Here is a 20,394-nt window from a genome sequence, read left to right on the forward strand (position 1 = left end):
TTCTAGCCAAGCCTTAATTGTTGTAGTTAACACTAGAGGGATTTGACCAGCAGACCGACTGGCTGTAGGATTCTGGGGAGGCGCTAGTCCTGCCCTTGCCTGAGGGATCGGCAAATGTCTGTGCCCAGTGCTTGGGCGGGGCGGGCTCAACAGGGCGGGGGGAGGGAGCAGCTATGGCCGCTCTCAGTCCGTCCCCAAGGGCTCTGCCTCTCTGTCCCAGCAATCGCTGCAAACCTCGGAGGGGCCGTAGCCAGACAGTCCCGCTTCTCCCGTTTGAGTCAGGGTCCCTAGAGACTCGCCCGGATCTGTAGCCCAGAGTCTGAGACTCACTCCTGAGTGAAAACGACAACCGCGCCCTCAGCCACCAGCCCGCTTTGGCGCGCACCGCCGCACCACCGTACCTTTAAATTGTCCACACTGCGCCTCCTCTGTGCGTCGGAATGCTGTTGTTTTTGCTTCTAGTTGAAGAGTCCCTCCTCAGCCAGCCTTCCTGTGGTTCTGGTTGATGTCCGTTCCGACCTTTAGCTGTATTTTTGAAGTGGTTGTTTACGGCGGCGGTCTCCGGTGTTTACCTACGCCGCCATCTTCGATTCCTCCTATATTAACCTCTTGTATCCTGTGAGTTGAGAGTTAATAGTTCCAGTAACCTTATGTAGATTGTTTTAGGTTTTATATAGATGTTCATGTCATCTGTGCATAAAGATAACTTTCTTTTTTTTCTAATCTATATGTACTTTCTTATTATTTTTTTATTGCTCTGGCTATGTCCCCTGGTATAGTGTTAAATATGAGTGGTAAGAGCAGACATGTTTGTCTTTTCCAGATCTTAGGAAGATCCCTTCAGTTTTTCACCATTTAGTATGTTGTTAGCTGTAGATTGTTTTATAGATGCCCTTTTTCAAATTGAAGAAATTCTTTTCTCTTCCTGCTTTTTTCCAAAAAATTTCTTATTAATGGGATTGAATTAATGCTTTTTGCAGCATTCCTGTAATTATAAGTTTTTCTTCTTTAATCTGTTAATGTGCTGAATTATATTATTTTCAAATGTTGAATTAATTTTATATTCCTGGATACATAACAGTTGGTCGTGATCTGTTTACTTTCTTCATATTGCTGCTGTTTTCTTTCTCTAGCTTTACTAAGCTATAGCTGACATATGACATTGTGTAAGTTTAAGGTGTACAACATGATGATCTGATATATGTACTTACTATGAAACAGTTTCCACAATAAAGTTAGTTATCACTTCCATTATCTCACAAAATTAACATTGTTTGTGTTGAGAACTTTTAATATTTACTTTCTTAGCCACTGTCAAGTATACAATACATTATTGTAATTATGTTCACCTTGCTGTACATTGGATCCCCAGTTTATATCCTTTGACTCCTTTATCTCTTTGCCCTGCACTGCTCTACCAATCACCAGTCTCCTCTATGTTTCTGTGAGCTTTCTTTTTTTTTTTTTAGCACCCTCATGTAAGTGAAATCATACAGTATTTATCTATCTAGCTTATTTCACTTAGCACAATGCCCTCTGGGTTAATCCATGTTGTTGCAAATAGCAGGATTTCCCTCTTTCTTATGGATGAATAGTATTCCAGTGTATATGTATGTGCATGTGTGCGTGCATGCGTGCGTGTCCAACATTTTCTTTATCTATTAGTCCGTTGATAAACACTTGGGCTGCTTCCATGTTTTGGTTACTGTAAATAATATGGCAGTGAAAATGGGGATGTAGTTGTCGTTCAAAATGAGATTTTGTTTTCTTTGCCTATATAATATATACCCAGAAGTGGCATTGCTGGATCAGTTTTGTTTTAATTTCTTGAGGAATTTCCATACTCTTTCATCCAATGGCTCTGTCAATTTACATTCTCACCAACAGTGCACAGGGTTCCTTTTTCTCAATGTCCTGGCCAGCACTTATTATCTTTTTTCTTAATAAGTTTGAGGTAATATATTCTTGTAGTTTTATTTGCATTTTTCTTGATGATTGGTTATATTAAGCATCTTTTTCATGGACTTATTGGCTATTTTATATCTTATTTGGAAAAATATTTATTCAAGTCCTATAATGATTTTTAAAATTACAATATTTGTTCTTTTGCTATTGAGCTGTATGTGTTCCTTACATATTTTGGATATTAACCCCTAATCAGATAAATGATTTGCAAATATTTTCTCCCATTCAGTAAGTAGGTTGCCATTTAATTTTGTTGATTGTTTCTTTTGCTGTACAGAAGCTTTTAAATTTGATGTAGTTCCTACTTGTTTGTTTTTCCTTTTGTTGCTTGTGCTTTTGGTGTCAAATCCAAAAAATTATTGCCAGTCCAATGTCAAGGCAATGTTGCTTTTCTTTTGCTCTTTCAAAGTTCTATTTTTATCTACGATGTTTGTAAATTTAATTTTAATGTGTCTCAGTGTAGTACCTTTTGGCTGCAACCCATTTAAAGCTCTTGAGCCTCATAAATCTGAATATTTATTTCTTACCCCAAGTTTGGTAAAGGGACAATCTCAGAGGGAATAGGGGAAGGAGAAAAGGGGGTGCAGGGAGAGATTAACCATAGAACTTATATCATATTTGTATGACCCATGAACATAGCATTGAAGGCCTGGGGGAGGGGGCAGAAAGGTGAAGTGGGTCAATGGGGGGAACAGGGGACATCTGTAATACTTTTAACTATAAAGGTAATTTTGAAAAAATAAACTGTACATAAGCAATAAATATTTACATAAATAATTTTTTTTTAAATATACAAAAGTACCTAGTTAAAAAGAAAAAAAAAGATTTTCTGTTCCTTTCTCTTTCTCTTCTTTTGGGATTTCCATATACATTGGATCTTTTGTCCCATAAGTTCTATAAGTTATTTTCACTCTTTTTCATTCTCTGTTCTTTTTTCTCTGACTACGTAATTTCAAATGATCTGCCTTTGAGTTCACTGGTTCTTCTCTTTGTTGAATCTGTTGTTGAAGCTTTCTATTAATTTCTTCATTTCATTCAGTGATTCTTCAGCTCTAGGATTTCTGGATGTTTTGTTGTTGTTGTTGTTTTTTTAAAATATATTTTATTGATTTTTTACAGAGAGGAAGGGAGAGAGAGAGTTAGAAACATCGATGAGAGAGAAACATCAATCAGCTGCCTCCTGCACATCTCCTACTGGGGATGTGCCTGCAACCCAGGTACATGCCCTTGACCGGAATCGAACCTGGGACCTTTCAGTCCGCAGGCCAACGCTCTATCCACTGAGCCAAACCGGTCTCGGCTGTTGTTTTTTAATGGTTTCTGTTTCTCTGCTGAACTTCTAATTTTGTTTGTGTATTATTTTCCTAATTTTGTTTAGTTTTCTGTATGCTTTTGTAATTCACTGAACTTCTTTGAAAGGATTATTCTGAATTCTTTGTCAGATAGTTCAAATCTCCATTTTTTACAGTCACTTATTAGAATTACTTTTGGCGATGTCATATTATCTGATTCTTCATGATCTTTGTGTCCATGTGCAGGTATCTGCACATTTGAGTATGTGGTTTCCTCTTGCAGACTTTGTTTTGGCAGGGAAAGACCTTCACGAGTCAGCTCAGCTTAGTGGGGTACTGAATGAGTCACCTGGTAGTGTCTAAAGCAGGGGTGGGCAAACTTTTTGACTCGAGGGCCACAATGGGTTCTTAAACTGGACCGGAGGGCCGGAACAAAAGCATAGATGGAGTGTTTGTGTGAACTAATATAAATTCAAAGTAAACATCATTACATAAAAGGGTACGGTCTTTTTTTTTTTTTAGTTTTATTCATTTCAAACGGGCCGGGCGGGTCGTAGTTTGCCCACGGCTGGTCTAAAGGGAAGTGAGATTCCTATTGTGTTCTCTAGTTATGCGAAGCCACAGCAGCTTCGAGGTTGGGAGTGGGGTGCTGCTGGCTGAGCTTCATGGTTGGGTGGGGCTTGTAGCTGGGCTCCATGTTCAAGTGGGACTGCTGGGTGGGCTCCCTGGTCAGGTGGGGCCAGTGGCTATTTTCTTCAGTTAGGTAAGGCCTCTAGCTATGCTCTGTAATCACCTCTGGTCAGGCAGGTTCACAGGCTTTGACCCTTGGCAGAGCATTGCCACCAGTGGGATTGGATCAGGGTGTAGGCCAGTGATGGCGAACCTATGACACGCGTGTCAGAGGTGACATGTGAACTCATTTTTTGGGTTGATTTTTCTTTGTTAAATGGCATTTAAATATATAAAATAAATATCAAAAATATAAATCTTTGTTTTACTATGGTTGCAAATATCAAAAAATTTCTATATGTGACATGGCACCAGAGTTAAGTTAGGGTTTTTCAAAATGCTGACACGCCAAGCTCAAAAGGTTCACCATCACTGCTGTAGGCTATGCTCTGTATTGCTCTCGTTGGGTGGGGCCTCAGGCTGTGCTCCCTGACCAGATGGTACCACCATCTGGACTTCACATTCAGGTGGGGCTATAGGCCAGGCTTCATCAGATGGATCGTCAGGCTGTGCTCTGAGATCAGGTAGGACTGCAAGCTGTGCCCTAAGTTTGGCAAGGCTGCAGGCTGAGCTTTGTGTTCAGGTAAGCTGTTGACTGTCCTCTGCTATTGGTTGAGGTTGCTGGCTTAGGTGATTCTTGTTAAATTTGCGCTTTTTAGGACATGGACAAGCATGGGGCCTACCTGGAAAAGAGCTCAGAGGAGACTTACTAGAGTTTAGTTAAGGAGAGAATCTTATCACTGGATTCAGTTTTCTAATGTTTATTGGATTTCTGCTCTATGTTCCTAAGAGAAATTGATTCACAGTTTTCTTTTTGTACCATCTTTATCTGGATTTGCTATCTGTGTTATGACAACATTTGCTTAGTGTTTAGTCTGTTTAACAAATCTTGCTACTTTTCCCTTAATTTTTTTCTAATTATCTGTGTTGCTGTTATGCCAGTTTCTTTCTCTCTTTTTTAAATCATTTGTCAGTAAATGAATTGAATTTTCTTAGAATAATTATTGGTAAGACGATTCTGTGGTTTGGGAAGACCTGGGAGGAGTTTTAGTTTTGCTTGTTTTTTTACAGTGCAAAGATTTCTTTTTTCCCACTACTATACAGCATTTTTGCAAATAAGCTAGTTGTGTTAATTTTTTAGATATGAAATCTAGAAATTCTATTTGCCTCTTAATTCCAATGGAAATGACAATATTGAATTTTCATTGTTGGTGGTTTTTGTTTGTTCATTCATTTTTATTTTAAATTATTTCCAGGAGAAAGAGAAGAAAATATTTAGCCATGCTGGTACCAGAAATCTTGTCTTACTTTGATACTGACTGTAACAATTTTTTTCCACTTGCAGTTATAAAAAGTTGTTGTCTCTGAAAAGAACTGATACTGATATAAGACCGAAGATCAATTTAAAATTTAGCACAAAAGGTATTATTTTATTTTTATATGCCTTCTATTGAAAAGTGTGTTAAAATTTTTTACTTACTCTGTACAGAGTATCATGCCCTTAACAACCATGTGTATCATGCCATTAACAGCCATGTGTTTGTCATTCATTGGCAAGCATTTACACTAGCAAGCATTACTTGATATAGGTTAGAATTTATGGACAGAAAGATCAGCAGTTGTATGGGTCTCACAGTACCTTGGTATTCTATAGAGAGCTTCGCTAATCTAGTGCATAGCTGTGACTTCACAATGATATTGGGCTTCAGCAGATTCTCTACCAATCCTCCCTTGTTGCATTCCCTTTTAACAGAGCAAATGGAAGGAATGAACATTTTGGATTCAAGACCAAGTAGTCTAAACTCAGTTACTAGCTATTTAGGAATATGTGCTAGGAAATGCCAGCTACTCAGCACATGGAAACCTTAGGGTCCTGGTCCCATAGAAGAATAGTGTGGTGGCATTCCTTCTTGCTAGGGGGAATGGTTGTCCCTGATCCCAGCCTTATTTGGCAAACCACAGAAATCTCCCTGGGTCATTTGCTTTGTAACCTTGCTTGCCTTCACAGTGTATGTCAAGTATATCAAGCAAGAATATTCATTTAAAATTCTCTGAAACACAGGATAAAATAATAAAGCTGCATTTTATGATAAATATAATTTTACATTAATACAACAAATATGCCATCATTTACAACATTCTTACTACTTTCTAATTCATCTCAGTTTAATTTTCTTCATTGGAAGTGCTACCAAACCAGAAAAATACTGAACAGTTAAGTCTCATGCCTTACTCCATTTCATTGATGATATACCCACTTAATCATTACTCTTTTTTTAGAGCATAAGAACATGAGATTTATTACATAAGTGTCTCAGACTTTAATAGCTATTTACATCATCTGGTGATTTTGTTAAAATGTTAGGTAGCCAGTTCAGTTGCTCTGGGGTGCAGCCTAAGAGTTTCCTTTACTAACAGGCTCCCATATGGATGCTGATGCTGCTGGTTCATGGTCTACACTTTGTGTAAGGCATTATATCACTTTAAATCTTTTGATATAGTTCTGTGTTGTGGAGCCAGTAGCCATATGTGGCTATTTGAGTTTAAGTTAATTAAAATTAGATAAAATTTTAAAATCAGTTTCTTTGTCAGACAAGCAGCATTTTCAGTGTTCAGTGGCTAGTGGACAGTGCAAATCTAAAACATTTTCATAAGTTCTCTTGGGCAGTGCTGATTAAGATAAAATATAATCGCCTGAGTAAAGTATAATTAAACACTGGCAGTCATCATTCTTGACAATCTTCAGAATACTTTTATGCTATTTGGTTGCCAAAGTTTATTTGCTTGAACAAAACCCTGAGTTGTTGAAAGGCTTCTGTGGTGATCATTTTTTGTGATTACTTTTGCTTGGGGATATAATATTTTTCTTTGAATTTCTGACAGCTAGACAGATAGCAGCATGCATATTGAGTACTGGCTATGGCAAAGCACTGTACTTTACTTCATTCTTTTGTGCTAGTCTCTGTCCTATAGGAAGGAGCTAATAAGATGTAATACAGAAGACCACATAGGAAAATAGCATTAATGTGGAATGTTTTGACTTCTCAAAATTCATTTTCAGATGAAATGCCTATCTTCAAACTTGATTATAATTATTTCTATCATCTGCTTCATATAATTATTATTTCTGGTACTGACATTGTCCGGAAAATATTTGATGAGGCTCTGCCACCCCCTCTTTTGAAAAAAGAGCTCCTTATTCACAAGAAACTGCTGGAACCCTACTACAAACATCTTTGGACTAATCACCCTTTGGGTGGAGCATGGCATCTGCTTTATCCCCCAAAGAAGAAGCTACCACAATCCAAACAATTTGACTTATACCTCCTATTAGCTCTCATAAAACATTTGCATGTATTCCCTGCACCTAAAAATGGCTGGAATATGGAACCACCATCTTCTGATCGCTCTAAGTCTGCAGACATCCTGAGACTGTGCAAATACAGGGATCTCCTCCTTAGTGAGATTTTGATGAATGGTCTCACTGAGTCACAATTCAATTCAATTTGGAAAAAAGTTTCTGATACTCTTCTGCGCCTTGGAATGAAGCAAGAGGATATTGACAAAGTGAAGGAGAATCCCATTGAGAATATCTCCCTTGATTACCATCAGCTGTCCATCTACCTAGGTATACCAGTACCAGATATCATCCAGAGGATGTTATCCTGCTATCAACAAGGTACAAAATAATTACTTACTTCAGCCAGTAAACCTTCATTTAGTGTCTGCTATGTGTCAGACACAGTGCTAAGGGCAGGAGATTCAGTGAACTCACACTCTTGAGAGAATAGACTCTTCAAGACGCTAATAGAAATTATAGTGCTAGAGATGATCCAGAATACTTTGGAAAATCTTGCTTAAGAGAGTCCAAAAGAACTTTCTGGAGAATAGAATATTTAAGGAATTCCCACATCACATGTGAATGTTAGCCAAGTGAAGAAGATGGAGAAGAATGTTTCAGAAGGAATCAAGAACAAAGATATAGAAACATATGCAGGGAACTAAAAGTTTGGTCTTAAAGTAGGGGAGCATTCGTAGAGAGAATACATTCAAGAGTATTTCTCTTACCATGTTGAGGGGTTTGTATTATCAGGAAGGAATTGCTGAAGATTTTTAAGTAGAAGAGTTTTATTCTACAAAATTAAGGATGCCTAAAACCATGAAATACTGGTACTGTGTGTTTCAAAGTTAACCTTTTAGACGTCATGAGTGTGTGTTTCTCCTTTTCAGCAAATTCTTGATGTTTATGTAGTTGGCACCTACCTAGTGGCCATGGGTAATTAAAAAAAGATAACATTTATGCAAGTATCAAAGGTAAGTAGGGCCATTCCCAGGCACTATGTTGATATGGAAAAAACTTCAGACCTCTCCCACGTATCAAGATAGCCTCTCAGTTTCAACAAGCGGAGTTCAAGGCATGTCAGCATCACCAAAACCCTTGTTCTGTTCTAAATTACTTCTCCTGACCCCAAGTTATTAGTCATACTACCTAGTGAGCAACTAATTGATAACTACACTGATGCTATTTAAATGTACAACTTCCAAAGTTTCTAATAATTGTTGAATAGGTCCAGATTTGTTTCAGAGAAGATTGCTAGGTCCCTATCCCATTCCTTTAAGGCTCTGGGATACCCTTGTGTTTTCTACTTAACCTTAAGAGCTTGCTTTGAGCATAAAAGAAGAGAATGCCAAGGTTTTTTAAAGAAAGTTAGGCAAGGACTCTTGACTTATAAATTACAGGCTTTTAAAATATATATTTACTCTGTTAAGATTTTAAACAACAAAAACTCATGAGAATAAAGCCAATATCTGAGAAAGTACTTTGAGCACTAAAAAAATTCAAGGCATTTCAAGAATTCTCAGGTAGTCTGAAGAACTTATTGGTCAAGTCCCTTTAATAGAGACTTTCCTAGCATCTTATATAACTCTTTCCTAGTAGTTGTTACAGTAACAGTTGCAGTTTTCACTTGTGTATCTGATTATTTGATTAATATCCTTTGCCCACACTAAACTTCTATGACAGTGTCTTTTTTTATGTACTATTCAATATCTAGAGCCTGATATAATATTAACTAGAGGCTTGGTGCATGAAATTTTGTGCACTGGGGCAGGGTGGGGGCATCTCTCAGCCAGGCCTGTGCCCTCTCACAGTCTGGGATCCCTCTCGCAGTCTGGGACCTCTCACTCCTTACTGCCTGCCTGCAGCAGAGGCAGGAGAGGCTCCTGCCACCACTGCTGAACTCGCCAGCCATGAGCCCGACCTATGGCTGAGCGGTGCTCCCCCTGTGGGAACGCACTGACCACTAGGGGACAGCTCCTGTGTTGAGTGTCTGCCCCTTGGTGGTCAGTGCATGTCATAGCAACTGGTCGTTCTACCTTTCGGTTGGTTTGCATATTAGGGTTTTATTATATAGGATGTGCAAGGAGAATAGAGTGCTGGTCAGGATAATTAATATTGCTAAAAAGGCTCAAACTTTCCATGGAAGTTTGACTTCATGACCTTAGACTTTATATATTATAACAATTTGCTGCTTGGTTTAAAGTGCTTGTAATCTAGGCATTATGTATCAAGAACTGTCAAAAATTTTGTTTACTTCTTTTTCTAATCATGGGTTTATAACTTTTATGTTATAATCTAAAGGTCATGCCTTGTTTTAAACTAGATTCATGAGTGAAGCTGATTATTTTTACAGTTAGTTATAAAATAACATGGTGCAGTATAAAAATCTGGTTTTTCTTAGTCCCAGTCATATATTTTTTGGTTGCATTTACAATTATACATCTAAATGTTTTCTTTATCATAGGACTTGCTCTACAGTCAATAACCGGCAGTCAACGTAAGTGTGTTATAAACAAAATGCTTAAGTGACTTTTCAATTTGGGAAAGTTAAGGGATCATTGTAAGGGTCTTACTTGGTCAGATAAACTATATGACCAACTGTCATTGTTATAGCCTTGGAAAATCATGTGTTCAAATTACTACTGGTCAGCTGAATCTAGTTTGAGCCTTTTTACTCTGCTTTGGTCTTAGTGCTAGTGCCGCAAGGTTTACCCAAGCATAGTATTTTAACTTTTTGATACACAGGACACTTCAACAGGCAAACATGCATAACTGCTTGCTCTACTTGTTCATACGTGCTACTTTTCAGCTTATGTAGCTTTTATCTTTTTTGCTGGATAGTGAGTTGTTAATTTTTTAATTTTCATTTTTTTCGTGCTTTATTTTTTTAATATAAAGTATCTTCGCATTTGGGTTCAGGCTAGTATATGTACCTATTATGTGGTCATTGATAAATAGGCATTTTGTTTTCGTCTAGTAATTCAACAAAATAATATGTCTTCTATTTCTACTTCTGGAGTGGTGTTTTGGAGGTATATATTTATAATAATGATAGAAGCTAAAATTGTATGCATTCAAATATTGAGTGTTTTGTCTTTAATATTTAGATATTGACATAGAAGAATTACAAAATGAGGAAGAAGAACTAAGTCCACTTCTCATGGAGTATAATATAAATGTGAAATCAAACCCTGAGATACAGTTAGCAGAAATGAATAAAGATGGTGCATCAATACCTAGTGAATCTTCAACAGAATCTATTAAGGATCTCCAGGAAGTATAAGCTCTTATTAATATTTGAATAAGAAGAACTTTATAATCAGAGCCTTTAGTTTGTTGCATGTGCTATATTTGAAGAGTCCAAGACACTCTTAGTTTATATTTAATAGTGTTCGCACAAAACTTAATATGTAATGGTTTTTTCTCTAGTACTTTATTCCATAATATTTCGTGCCTTAACCATTCATTTCACCAACATTTATTGGACATTTATTATGTGGCAGGCATTATGCTAGACTTGTGAACATGTTTCTTTATTCTGATTGATGGGAGTGGATGTGAGAGGTTAATAGAGAGTAGAGGAAAGCATCATGGGGAATAGAAGGAGAGAGAATGGAGGAAAAACAGGGATATTTCAACACCATTTGCACAGAGGTAGATTTAAAATCATCCAGGTTGGAATTCTGTATTTCTTTATAGAAAAGTGGCACCAGTTTTTATACAGTCACTAAATTCTTCTTAGGCTTAATTTTTTATCTTATGGACCTGAATTTTTTGACTTCTTAAAAGTGCCTTCCTCCTTCATTACTCATGCATGCATGTGTGGAAGTGAGGACTTGTGAGTTTTATTCAGTGGCCTACTCACTGACGTTGTTTGTTGTTCCATTATGCATCAGTGCTTTTATTTTAAGAGCAGAAGACTGTGGTGAAAATGAAAAATTTCCATAGAATCTAGAAAGAAAATATGACCTATAATATTAGAAGATAAAAGATTTCAGCATTTAGAGGAAATTTATTTAAAAAAAAACTCATTGTGCAGTTTGATTTCATATTAAATAAATGATTTATTTCTTACCTATCAGGTTAAGAGTAAACTAATGAAAAAGAAAAAGACTAAAAGTAAAAAGGTAAGAGACTATATTAGCATTATAATAGAGGGATGTCAAATTATGAACAACTTGTGTAATATATGGACTCACTGTTAGAACTTATATAATTATTCTAAGTAGACATATAGTACAAATGACTTAAATTGTCAGTAGCTTATTGAATATATGATTATAAAAAAGTCTATCTGTGTTAGATCCTGAATGACTTAAACTTACAGTGTGCCTATTTTACTTCCCTAAATCATAATTTATACATTTAAATATAAATTAAAGGAATTAGGAATTCCTTTAATTTCTGCATACCACTCTCATTTTTAAAATGTCTGCTCAGTGTTTTAAAAATGGCTTTTCATCATATTTCTACTGATATGTTCAGAAGCATTTTTTAAAACCTTAGAAAATCTTGATTTCTTTTTGTGTTTAATAATCTGCCAACAATGCAGTAATGTGCTAAAATGGTACAAATGTAATAAAACTTCTTTCATGCCTTTTCTTTGTTTTAGCCAATTGAAAAACGAACAGGTTACTATTGCACAGTTTTAGCAAGAAGTTTTTTTAATTGCTTGTAAAATTACAAGGAAAAGCCAAGAGTCATTTTGGGGAAATTTTTTTTAAAAATTCATACTTTATTTTCAAATTAAAATTAAATAGGGAATAAATACACCTGGAAATAAATGTGAACACCATTCAAAAATTTATACTGTAGTAATATTTTAAATGTCTTTATATATGTCAGCATCTATCTAGGAATTCCTGTGGGGTTTTTTAGTGTGTTTTTTTTTAACATCCTAAGTTTTTTTCCAAAGAAGTTGAGCCCTGGCTGGTGTGGCTCGATTGGTTGGGTGTCATCTTGGGCACCAAAAGGTTGCTGCTTCCATTCCAGGTCAGGGCACATACCCAGGTTTTAGGCTCTATTCAAGTAGGGGGCGTGCAAGAGGCAGCCAATTGATATTCAACTCTCAGATTTATGCTTCTCTTGCTCTCTCCCTCTCCCTTTCTCTCTCGATAAAAATAAATAAATATATATATATACATATATATTTTAAAGAAGTTGAGATTCTTTGAACATAAGATAATTTTATTAAGATACATTTTGGACATTAGAAGAGAGATCTTAAATCTTTTATCTAAATTTTAAGGGCCTAAAAATGCTGAATTTTAGCATATCATCATTTGATATATAAAAGTCCTATTTATATACTCAATTGCTTTTATTTTAAGTGCAAAGAATTGTCTACTTGTAGTATCAGCAAACACTCATAAAAATTAAGTCATTCCAATTCTCTAATCATGAGTTTTCCTCATGAAAAATTCTAGCATATAGAAATTTGCTTGTGTTAACAGAGTGATGACAAAGCCCCTATGCATGAAATTGTGTCTTTTGTTAATTATTTGTTTTGCAACATTTCTACCTAGTGATAGTTCAAGTCCTAAAAATAATGTGATAACAAAGTAAAATAAGTGTAGCAAATGGAGGGTACAGTATAGATAACTTCTAACTAGTATGTACAGAGACTTTGTAGCTACTTTTTATACTCCTTTTCTTCAGTTAGAAATTTAGTATTTAGTTTTTAATATGTTCAAATTGTAAATATCTTTTTGGGCTTAATTTGAGTGTTATTTACTTATATATTATTCTTCCATGAAGAGTATTAACTACTCTTATTCTTGCTCTTACTCCCACCCCCCACCAAAGGAGTTGAGAGTTAGGAATAGAAAAGAAAGGTAAAGAAGATGGCAGAAGAATAGAAGGCTTTGTGATGAAGTTTCGAGATAAAAGAAACATGGCAGGAAATACAGTAAACTGAGGCTTTCAAATTGAATGTCCTCTCTAAAGAAGGGAAGAAGACAGACTGATACATGCATTAGAATAAAGTTAATATACTATATAGAGCTAATACACTATAACTAGGTATGTTCACTATGAACAACCAAAAGTCTTTTCAACTCAATTATTCAAGTACACTGGAACCAAAGGTGTTCATAATTCTTTTTATGTTGTTTTGTTTTATTTTGTTAATCCTCAACTGAGGATATTTTTTCCATTGATTTTAGAGAGTGGAAAGGAGAGTGAGAGGGGGAGAGAGGAGAGAGAGATACATTGATGTGAAAGAGCCACATCAATTGATTGCCTCCCACATGTGCCTCAATGGGGACAGAGAGCCTGCCATCCAGGTACATGCCCTTGACCAGAATCGATCCCGTGACTTTTGGGTTTGCATGCTGATGTTCTAATCACTGACCCACGCCGGCCAGGGCCCATAATTCTTAATTGTAGAATCAAACTGCCACCAGACATTGATCAGACACTGAAATGCAAAAACCCTCTTGGTATACAGACAGAAAAAACAAACAGATTTGTAAGTACATTATGGAATCTCTAGGTAAAGAGACTGAAGTTTCTTGTAAACAAGAGGTTGTAGAAATCAGTACTGTAACTTATGTAAGAGTAATTAATACTCTTAAAGGTAATACGTGAGTAATTATACTTAATTTAACATGTGTTAAGTATCATCAATACTTACATAGTATGTTGTTTTCATAGTTCTGTTTTAATGAACATAAGATTGAGGGCTTTTTTACATGTCCTCCCAATTGTGATTTCCCTAATATTTCTTTTTTCAAGATTTTTTAATATATAAATCTGCTTTTTTTACATGTTGATTTTCAAGAATTCTTGTATTTAGTATATAATTTTCTAAATGAGAATTCAGTTTACTCTTTCCCAAGATATAAATTCAGACCCAATACTTAACTTCCAATATTTGAATCAAGGATTTTCAAGTGTGTTTCATTACTTAGTAGTAGATTACAAAATCAATTTAGTGGGTCACAACTACCATTTTTAAAAAGGAAATAGAATAGGTAGGAATAAAAAAGTTTCCAGAGTTCATCATCTGTTGTTTTAGTCAGGTTGGACTGCTAAAATAAGCTTTGATAGACTGGGTGGCTTAAAAATTTGTTTCTCACAGTGCTGGAGTCCAAGATCAAGGTGCCAGCAGATTTGGTGTCTGGTGAGGGCCCTCTTAGTTTGCAGACAGCTATCTTCTTGTTCTGTGAACACATGGCGGAGAGAAAAAAAGAGTAGCTCTCTGATCTCTTTTCATAAGTGCACTAATTCCATTATGAGGACTCCACAACCTCATTTTAACCTAATTACCTCCCAGTGGGCCTACTTCCAGTTACAATCTCATCAGGGGTTAGCGTTTCAATGTGTGAATTTGGGGAGGGAATACAAATATGCAGTTCACAACACACATAATATGGATGAGGTTTACTTCATGGAACTTATATTTGTTTTTTAATTATGTGTAAAGACAATTAAGTGCATTTACATCATTAGGTAAAATATATTTCTTAGAATGGTTGTGGTCAAAAATGTTTGAGAAATACTGACTTAAATGTAGTCAGATCACTCTTCTGTATTGACATGGTTGATATAAATTACTAATTCTTGATGTTGTTTTTCAGAATAAGGAATCAAAAGAAGAACAAGTGTAAGTATTAGTTTATTTAATTTTTAAATGTTTCTTAGTATTTCAAAATGTGCTTTTCCAGTATTACACAGCCTTGCCTTGGGAAGTGTTCTCAGTAAGAGAAGAAAGGACAGTTCCTTAATAAGTTGTCACCATTTACAGAAAGTGAAAAAAATCAACATCATTTACTTTGGTAGAATAGAATCTCTTATCATTTTTCTATGAGGCTACTCAGGAGTCATCCATTGCTAACAGCTTGACTTGAGAACTAATTTGGGTCCAGCATAAAATCTTTTTTTTTAAATTAAATACATTTTATTGATTTTTTACAGAGAGGAAGGGAGAGGGATAGAGAGTTAGAAACATCGATGAGAGAGAAACATCGATCAGCCGCCTCCTGTGCACCCCCTACTGGGGATGTGCCTGCAACCAAGGTACATGCCCTTGACCGGAATCGAACCTGGGACCTTTCACTCTGCAGGCCAACGCTCTATCCACTGAGCCAAACTGGTTAGGGCAGCATAAAATCTTTTAAAATATAGTCTAGATTTGCTAACCACAACCCAAGACTTTACTAAATAAGACTTATTTAGTAAATAAAACTTAACTCTAAAGGACAGAATATTGTTTGTCCCACTGATTATTTTAGCATGAGTTTGTTTTTATTTGTTTTAATTTAGTATGTTTAATTGACCTGAGGTTTGGTGTGTGTTTTTTAAATCTTGATTATTAACAGTGAATTTTGAATCTTTACTAGAAACCTTTTCGTACCTAAAGATTACTGTGAGCTATATTATACAGCCATTAGACTGATGACAGTGTAGCAGAGGAAGGAAGTGGGGGAGACAATCCAATGAAGAGATCATTAATACTCTCCAAAAAGGTTCTTCACTGAAATTGGGACCTTTGCAGAACTCATTGTGAGAACATGTTATCTTTAAAATGCAAACAAGTACATACATATTTTGTCAACTTTCAAGCCATCACTTATAGTTGATATTTTCTCATTGTTAATTGGTATGATCCACTTAATAACTAAATAGTTCATCATCCAAGGTGGATTTTCACTTTCTCTATCAACAATAGAGAAAGCCTTTACAGCAATGATTTTCAACTGCTGTGCTGCAAGAATTTTTAAAAATATGCAATATTTGACTATTTAGTCAGGAGCACTGACCTCTTTTCCCTTAGACTGTCATATTAAAAAAATAACAACGCCCTGACCGGTTTGGCTTAGTGGATGGAGCGTTGGCCTGCGGACTGAAGGGTCCCGGGTTCAATTCCAGTCAAGGGCGTGTGCCTTGGTTGTGGGCACATCGCCAGTAGGGGGTGTGCAGGAGGCAGCTGATCGATGTTTCTCTCTCATCGATGTTTCTAACTCTCTATCCCTCACCCTTCCTCTCTGTAAAAAAAATCAATAAAAAATATATTTTTTTAAAAAAATAACAACAACCAACACAACAGTAACCATTGGTATGAATGAGTAAATATTATACCAAGTTTTTTTTTCAGATTGGCAAAAAATATATTTTTGGTGTGCTGCAGATTTTAGTAATTTTTATGTGTGCCATGAGATGAAAAAGGCTGAAATTACTGCCATAGAATAATAGGATGTTTTTTTTCTTTAATTTTCAGGCAGTGTGTAAATGTCATGAAAATAACTTACTAAAGAATATAATAATATCATCAGTCATTTTGCTTATTTTGCCTACAGTGTATACCTAAACCTGTTTGATCATCAAATCACCCAGGGAGCTTTTTAATAAAAATGTTCAAATACACAAAAAAGTGAAGAAAATAATATGTCTACATTAGTACATTTACCTATCTTCTCAATTTAACAGTTATTACTATTTTCCACATTTGTTTCATTCTTTCCTTAACATTTTGTTCTTTGTTGATGGGTTTTCAATCCCTAAGTTTATGTAATTTTACCTCTGCATGTTTCAGTTTGCATCTCTTAGTACTATGAACATTTTCCTATATTTTCACAATGCTGTTAATCATACTTTAAAAATTTAGGAATAATCTTCTGGACTTTTCAAAAATACAAATGTGTATATATTTTTACAGTTTTGGGGTACCTGGAACAATGTAAATTTAAAGAAATTTTTCAGGTAATTTAGAAAATCAGTTTTGTTTGGGATCCATTGGTATACAAACAGTTGATTTCATTGAACTTTCCAAAATGTTTGAATCATTCTGGAATACTTAAGTGATACCTAATGAGTGTTTTCTAGTGTCTTACAAGTTACTCTACAAGCAGTAGGTTTCAATTTTCTTAGATCTCAGTGGCCTAAAAGAATTAATAATGCATCTGAGAGTTACCGTTGTTTTTTTTTTTCCTATTCACTGAGAAAATCAAGTCATTTATATCATGGTAAAAGTACTATTTTTTAAGTATTATTTTTTTGTTACCATTCAATGAGATTAGGAAGGAAATTTATAGCTACTAAATAGTAGCCAACTGAAAGGATAGTAATATGCATTGACCCTTTAGACATCCTATATAATAAAAGCCTCATATGCTAAGTGTCTGGTCTTTCGTTCAACCAATCAAAGCGTAATATGCTAATGATATGCTAAGGCCGCTCAACTGCTCGCTATGATGTGCACTGACTACGAGGGGGCAGACACTCCGACTGGTAGGTTAGCTTGTTGCTGGGGTCCAGGACTGAGTGAAATGGGTCAGACATGCCATGGAGCCCTCCTATGGTCCCTCTCTGGCTGGCCAACCTCCCACATTCCTCCCCAGCCCAGATTTTGCACTGGTAGGGTCCTTCAGCCTGGCCCGAGCCCTTTTGCAATCCGGGACCTCTCTGGGGATGTGGGAGAGCCAGTTTCGGCCTGATCCCACAGGCCAGGCCAAGGGACCCCACTGGTGCACGAATTCATGCACCGGGCCTCTAGTAGGTATAATAATGGTTTAATTGCCATTGTACATGTAATATTTTTATGTTTTTCGCAGTGGTTCCTACTACAGTTTTTTAAGGTCCTGTCATAAAAGAAACATGCACTTAAAAATCTACTTTATGTTGCTGTTTGCAGCCTTCTATTTAAATGTATACTGAACCTAAGTGCTGAAGTTGACTAAACCAACCTACCTGTCAAAAATTTTGTGATAAAATATTATAGTAGATGTGGAAATGCTTGTCAATATTTTCCAAAGTAATTGATGTTAATAGTTACAATTTAGAAAACGAACTTCATGATCTTGTAGTTCTTGAAAACACTGGGATAAGTGCTATTTCAAATAAACTAAAATTCATTGTGATTTTCCAAGAAAACACAGTCTGAGCACTGTCTAAAATTTAGACCATAAACCCTTCTGATGCTGAGCATCTCATGAGACCAGTGCAATATTAATTTAGAAAACAATGGTTTAGATGAAAAACTCCATACAATTCTAAAAGATCACATTGATTTTATCATTATTGTAGCCCAAATATGGTAGGAAAGGAAGAGCATTTGAAGAAAGAGCAAGCAAATCTACACCCAGTAGATATAAGTGGTATTCAAGAAGATTCCACAACTGAAGGAAAGTTCTATAGCCTGGATGAATTGCATATTCTGGACATGATAGAGCAGGTAAGCCTGATTGGAGAGAGGAGCGCTCTGCCTTCCTTCTTCCAGAAATAATTGTAAACTTTGTTCGCCTCATGACTCTTTGAACAGCACGTTAGCCTAGTGGTTTATTCTTGTCTTTGTGAGGAGAAAAACAACACACAACACAAAACAAAACAGGAAGGGAGGGGCAGAGGGAGGAGAAAGGAAAAAAGTTTAGAAACTAGAAACTTTCATTTTACCCCTCAAGCCATTTCTTGGTTTTAATTATTGTCAGAGTTGATTACAACTGTATTTCTTGCAAAGGGGTTTCAGCTACCTCAGAAGAAGGGGCGAAACTGGCATAATCCCATTAGATTACGTTTCATGAGAAAAATAGTTTTGCAAAACAAAGCTACTTTCATTGTTTTTTTAGTTAAACCTTGTTGTTACCATGAAATGTCAGGTAACAATCTTTTCTTTGGTTCCTTTCCTGGTAGTAATCTCATTGCTGGGGATGAGATACCTATATGTGAAAATGCACATGAATATGATTTAAGTACTTTACACAGCACTTAATCTGACAAAGCATATGAAAGGTTTTTTTTTTTTTTTAAAAGAAATGCCTTGATTTACATACCCATGAGAATTCTATACTGAGATAATTTTATGATAACCTGATCCATGGTTAAATATAATAATATGTATTATGTTGACAATATTGATTGTCTAAGGCAGTGGTCAGCAAACTGCGGCTCGGCAAGCCCTTGCTCACGAGCCACATGCAGCTCTTGGGCCCCTTGAGTGTGGCTCTTCCACAAAATACCGGCTCTTCCACAAAATATCGACTTCTGTGCATGGGCCACGAAGTTTCAATTGCACTGTACAATGCGCCCGCACATGGTATTTTATGGAAGAGCCACACTCAAGGGGCCAAAGAGCCGCATATGACTCGCGAGCCGCAGTTTGCCGACCACGGGTTTAAGGGTACAGTTAGCACAAATGATTCCCTGGCTGATAGTACAATTTTATATAATAAAAAACCTTAATATGCAAATTGACCGAACGGTGGAACGACCAGTCGCTATGATGTGCACTGACCACCAGGGGGCAGACGGTCATCGCAGGAGCTGCCCCTTGGTGGTCACTGCACTCCCACCAGGGGAGCTCCACTCAGCCAGAAGCCAGGCTCATGGCTGATGAGCGCAGCAGAAGTGGCAGGAGCCACTCCCGCCTCTGCTGCAGACAGGTGGTAAGGAGTGAAGGTTCCTGGACTGCGAGAGCCTCAGACTGCAAGAGGGATGTCTGACTGCTGGCTTAGGCCCAATCCTTGGCAAGCAGACATCCTCTGAGGAATCCCGGACTATAAGAGGGCGCAGGTCGGGCTGAGGGGACACCCCCCCCCCCCACAGAGTGTAAGAATTTTGTGCACGGGACCTCTAGTGTTCATGTAATTGTCACACCTTTTTTCTTCTTTCCAATTATAATATTACTAGAGGCCCAGTGCACAAAAATTTGTGCACTCAGGGGGGCGAGGGGGGGGATACCCCAGCCCGGCCTGTGCCCTCTTGCAGTCTGGGACCCCTTGGGAGATAACGACCTGCTGGCTTAGGCCTGCTCCCGGGTGGCAGAGGGCAGGCCCAATCCCTAGGTGCAGCCCCTGGTCGGAATCAGAGCAGGGATGATTGGGGAGTTGGGGCACCGCCCCCTGTCATGCACAGAGCAGGGCAGATCGGGAGGTTGCGATGCCACCCTCAGTCACGCTCATGGTAGGGCCGAATGGGGGGTGGGGCACCGCCCCCTGTCATACTCAAGGCGGGTCGATTGGGAAGTTGCAGTGCACCCCCTGGTCACCGCACAAAAAAAGGGCCCAAAAAGGGGGTTGGGGCGCTGCCCCCCTGTTCATCTACAAAAGCAGGGTTGATCAGGGGGGGTGGGAA

At 37.1% G+C, this 20,394-nt stretch overlaps 1 protein-coding gene across 1 annotated transcript in view; it reads left to right on the plus strand.

Moving 5' to 3' along the window:
* Window positions 1–20,394, plus strand: part of DZIP3 (DAZ interacting zinc finger protein 3) — a 130,379-nt gene that overhangs the window by 58,539 nt on the left and 51,446 nt on the right. Inside the window, exons 14-20 of the mRNA XM_014456995.2 lie at window positions 5,332–5,408; window positions 7,048–7,665; window positions 9,791–9,823; window positions 10,434–10,603; window positions 11,409–11,453; window positions 14,907–14,932; window positions 18,352–18,499. Of these exons, the coding sequence (XP_014312481.1) occupies window positions 5,332–5,408; window positions 7,048–7,665; window positions 9,791–9,823; window positions 10,434–10,603; window positions 11,409–11,453; window positions 14,907–14,932; window positions 18,352–18,499 (1,117 nt within the window). The remainder of the gene's footprint in view (window positions 1–5,331; window positions 5,409–7,047; window positions 7,666–9,790; window positions 9,824–10,433; window positions 10,604–11,408; window positions 11,454–14,906; window positions 14,933–18,351; window positions 18,500–20,394) is intronic.

This window comes from Myotis lucifugus, unplaced genomic scaffold (genome assembly GCF_000147115.1).
Source record: "Myotis lucifugus unplaced genomic scaffold, Myoluc2.0 scaffold_67, whole genome shotgun sequence".
NCBI lineage: Eukaryota > Metazoa > Chordata > Mammalia > Chiroptera > Vespertilionidae > Myotis > Myotis lucifugus.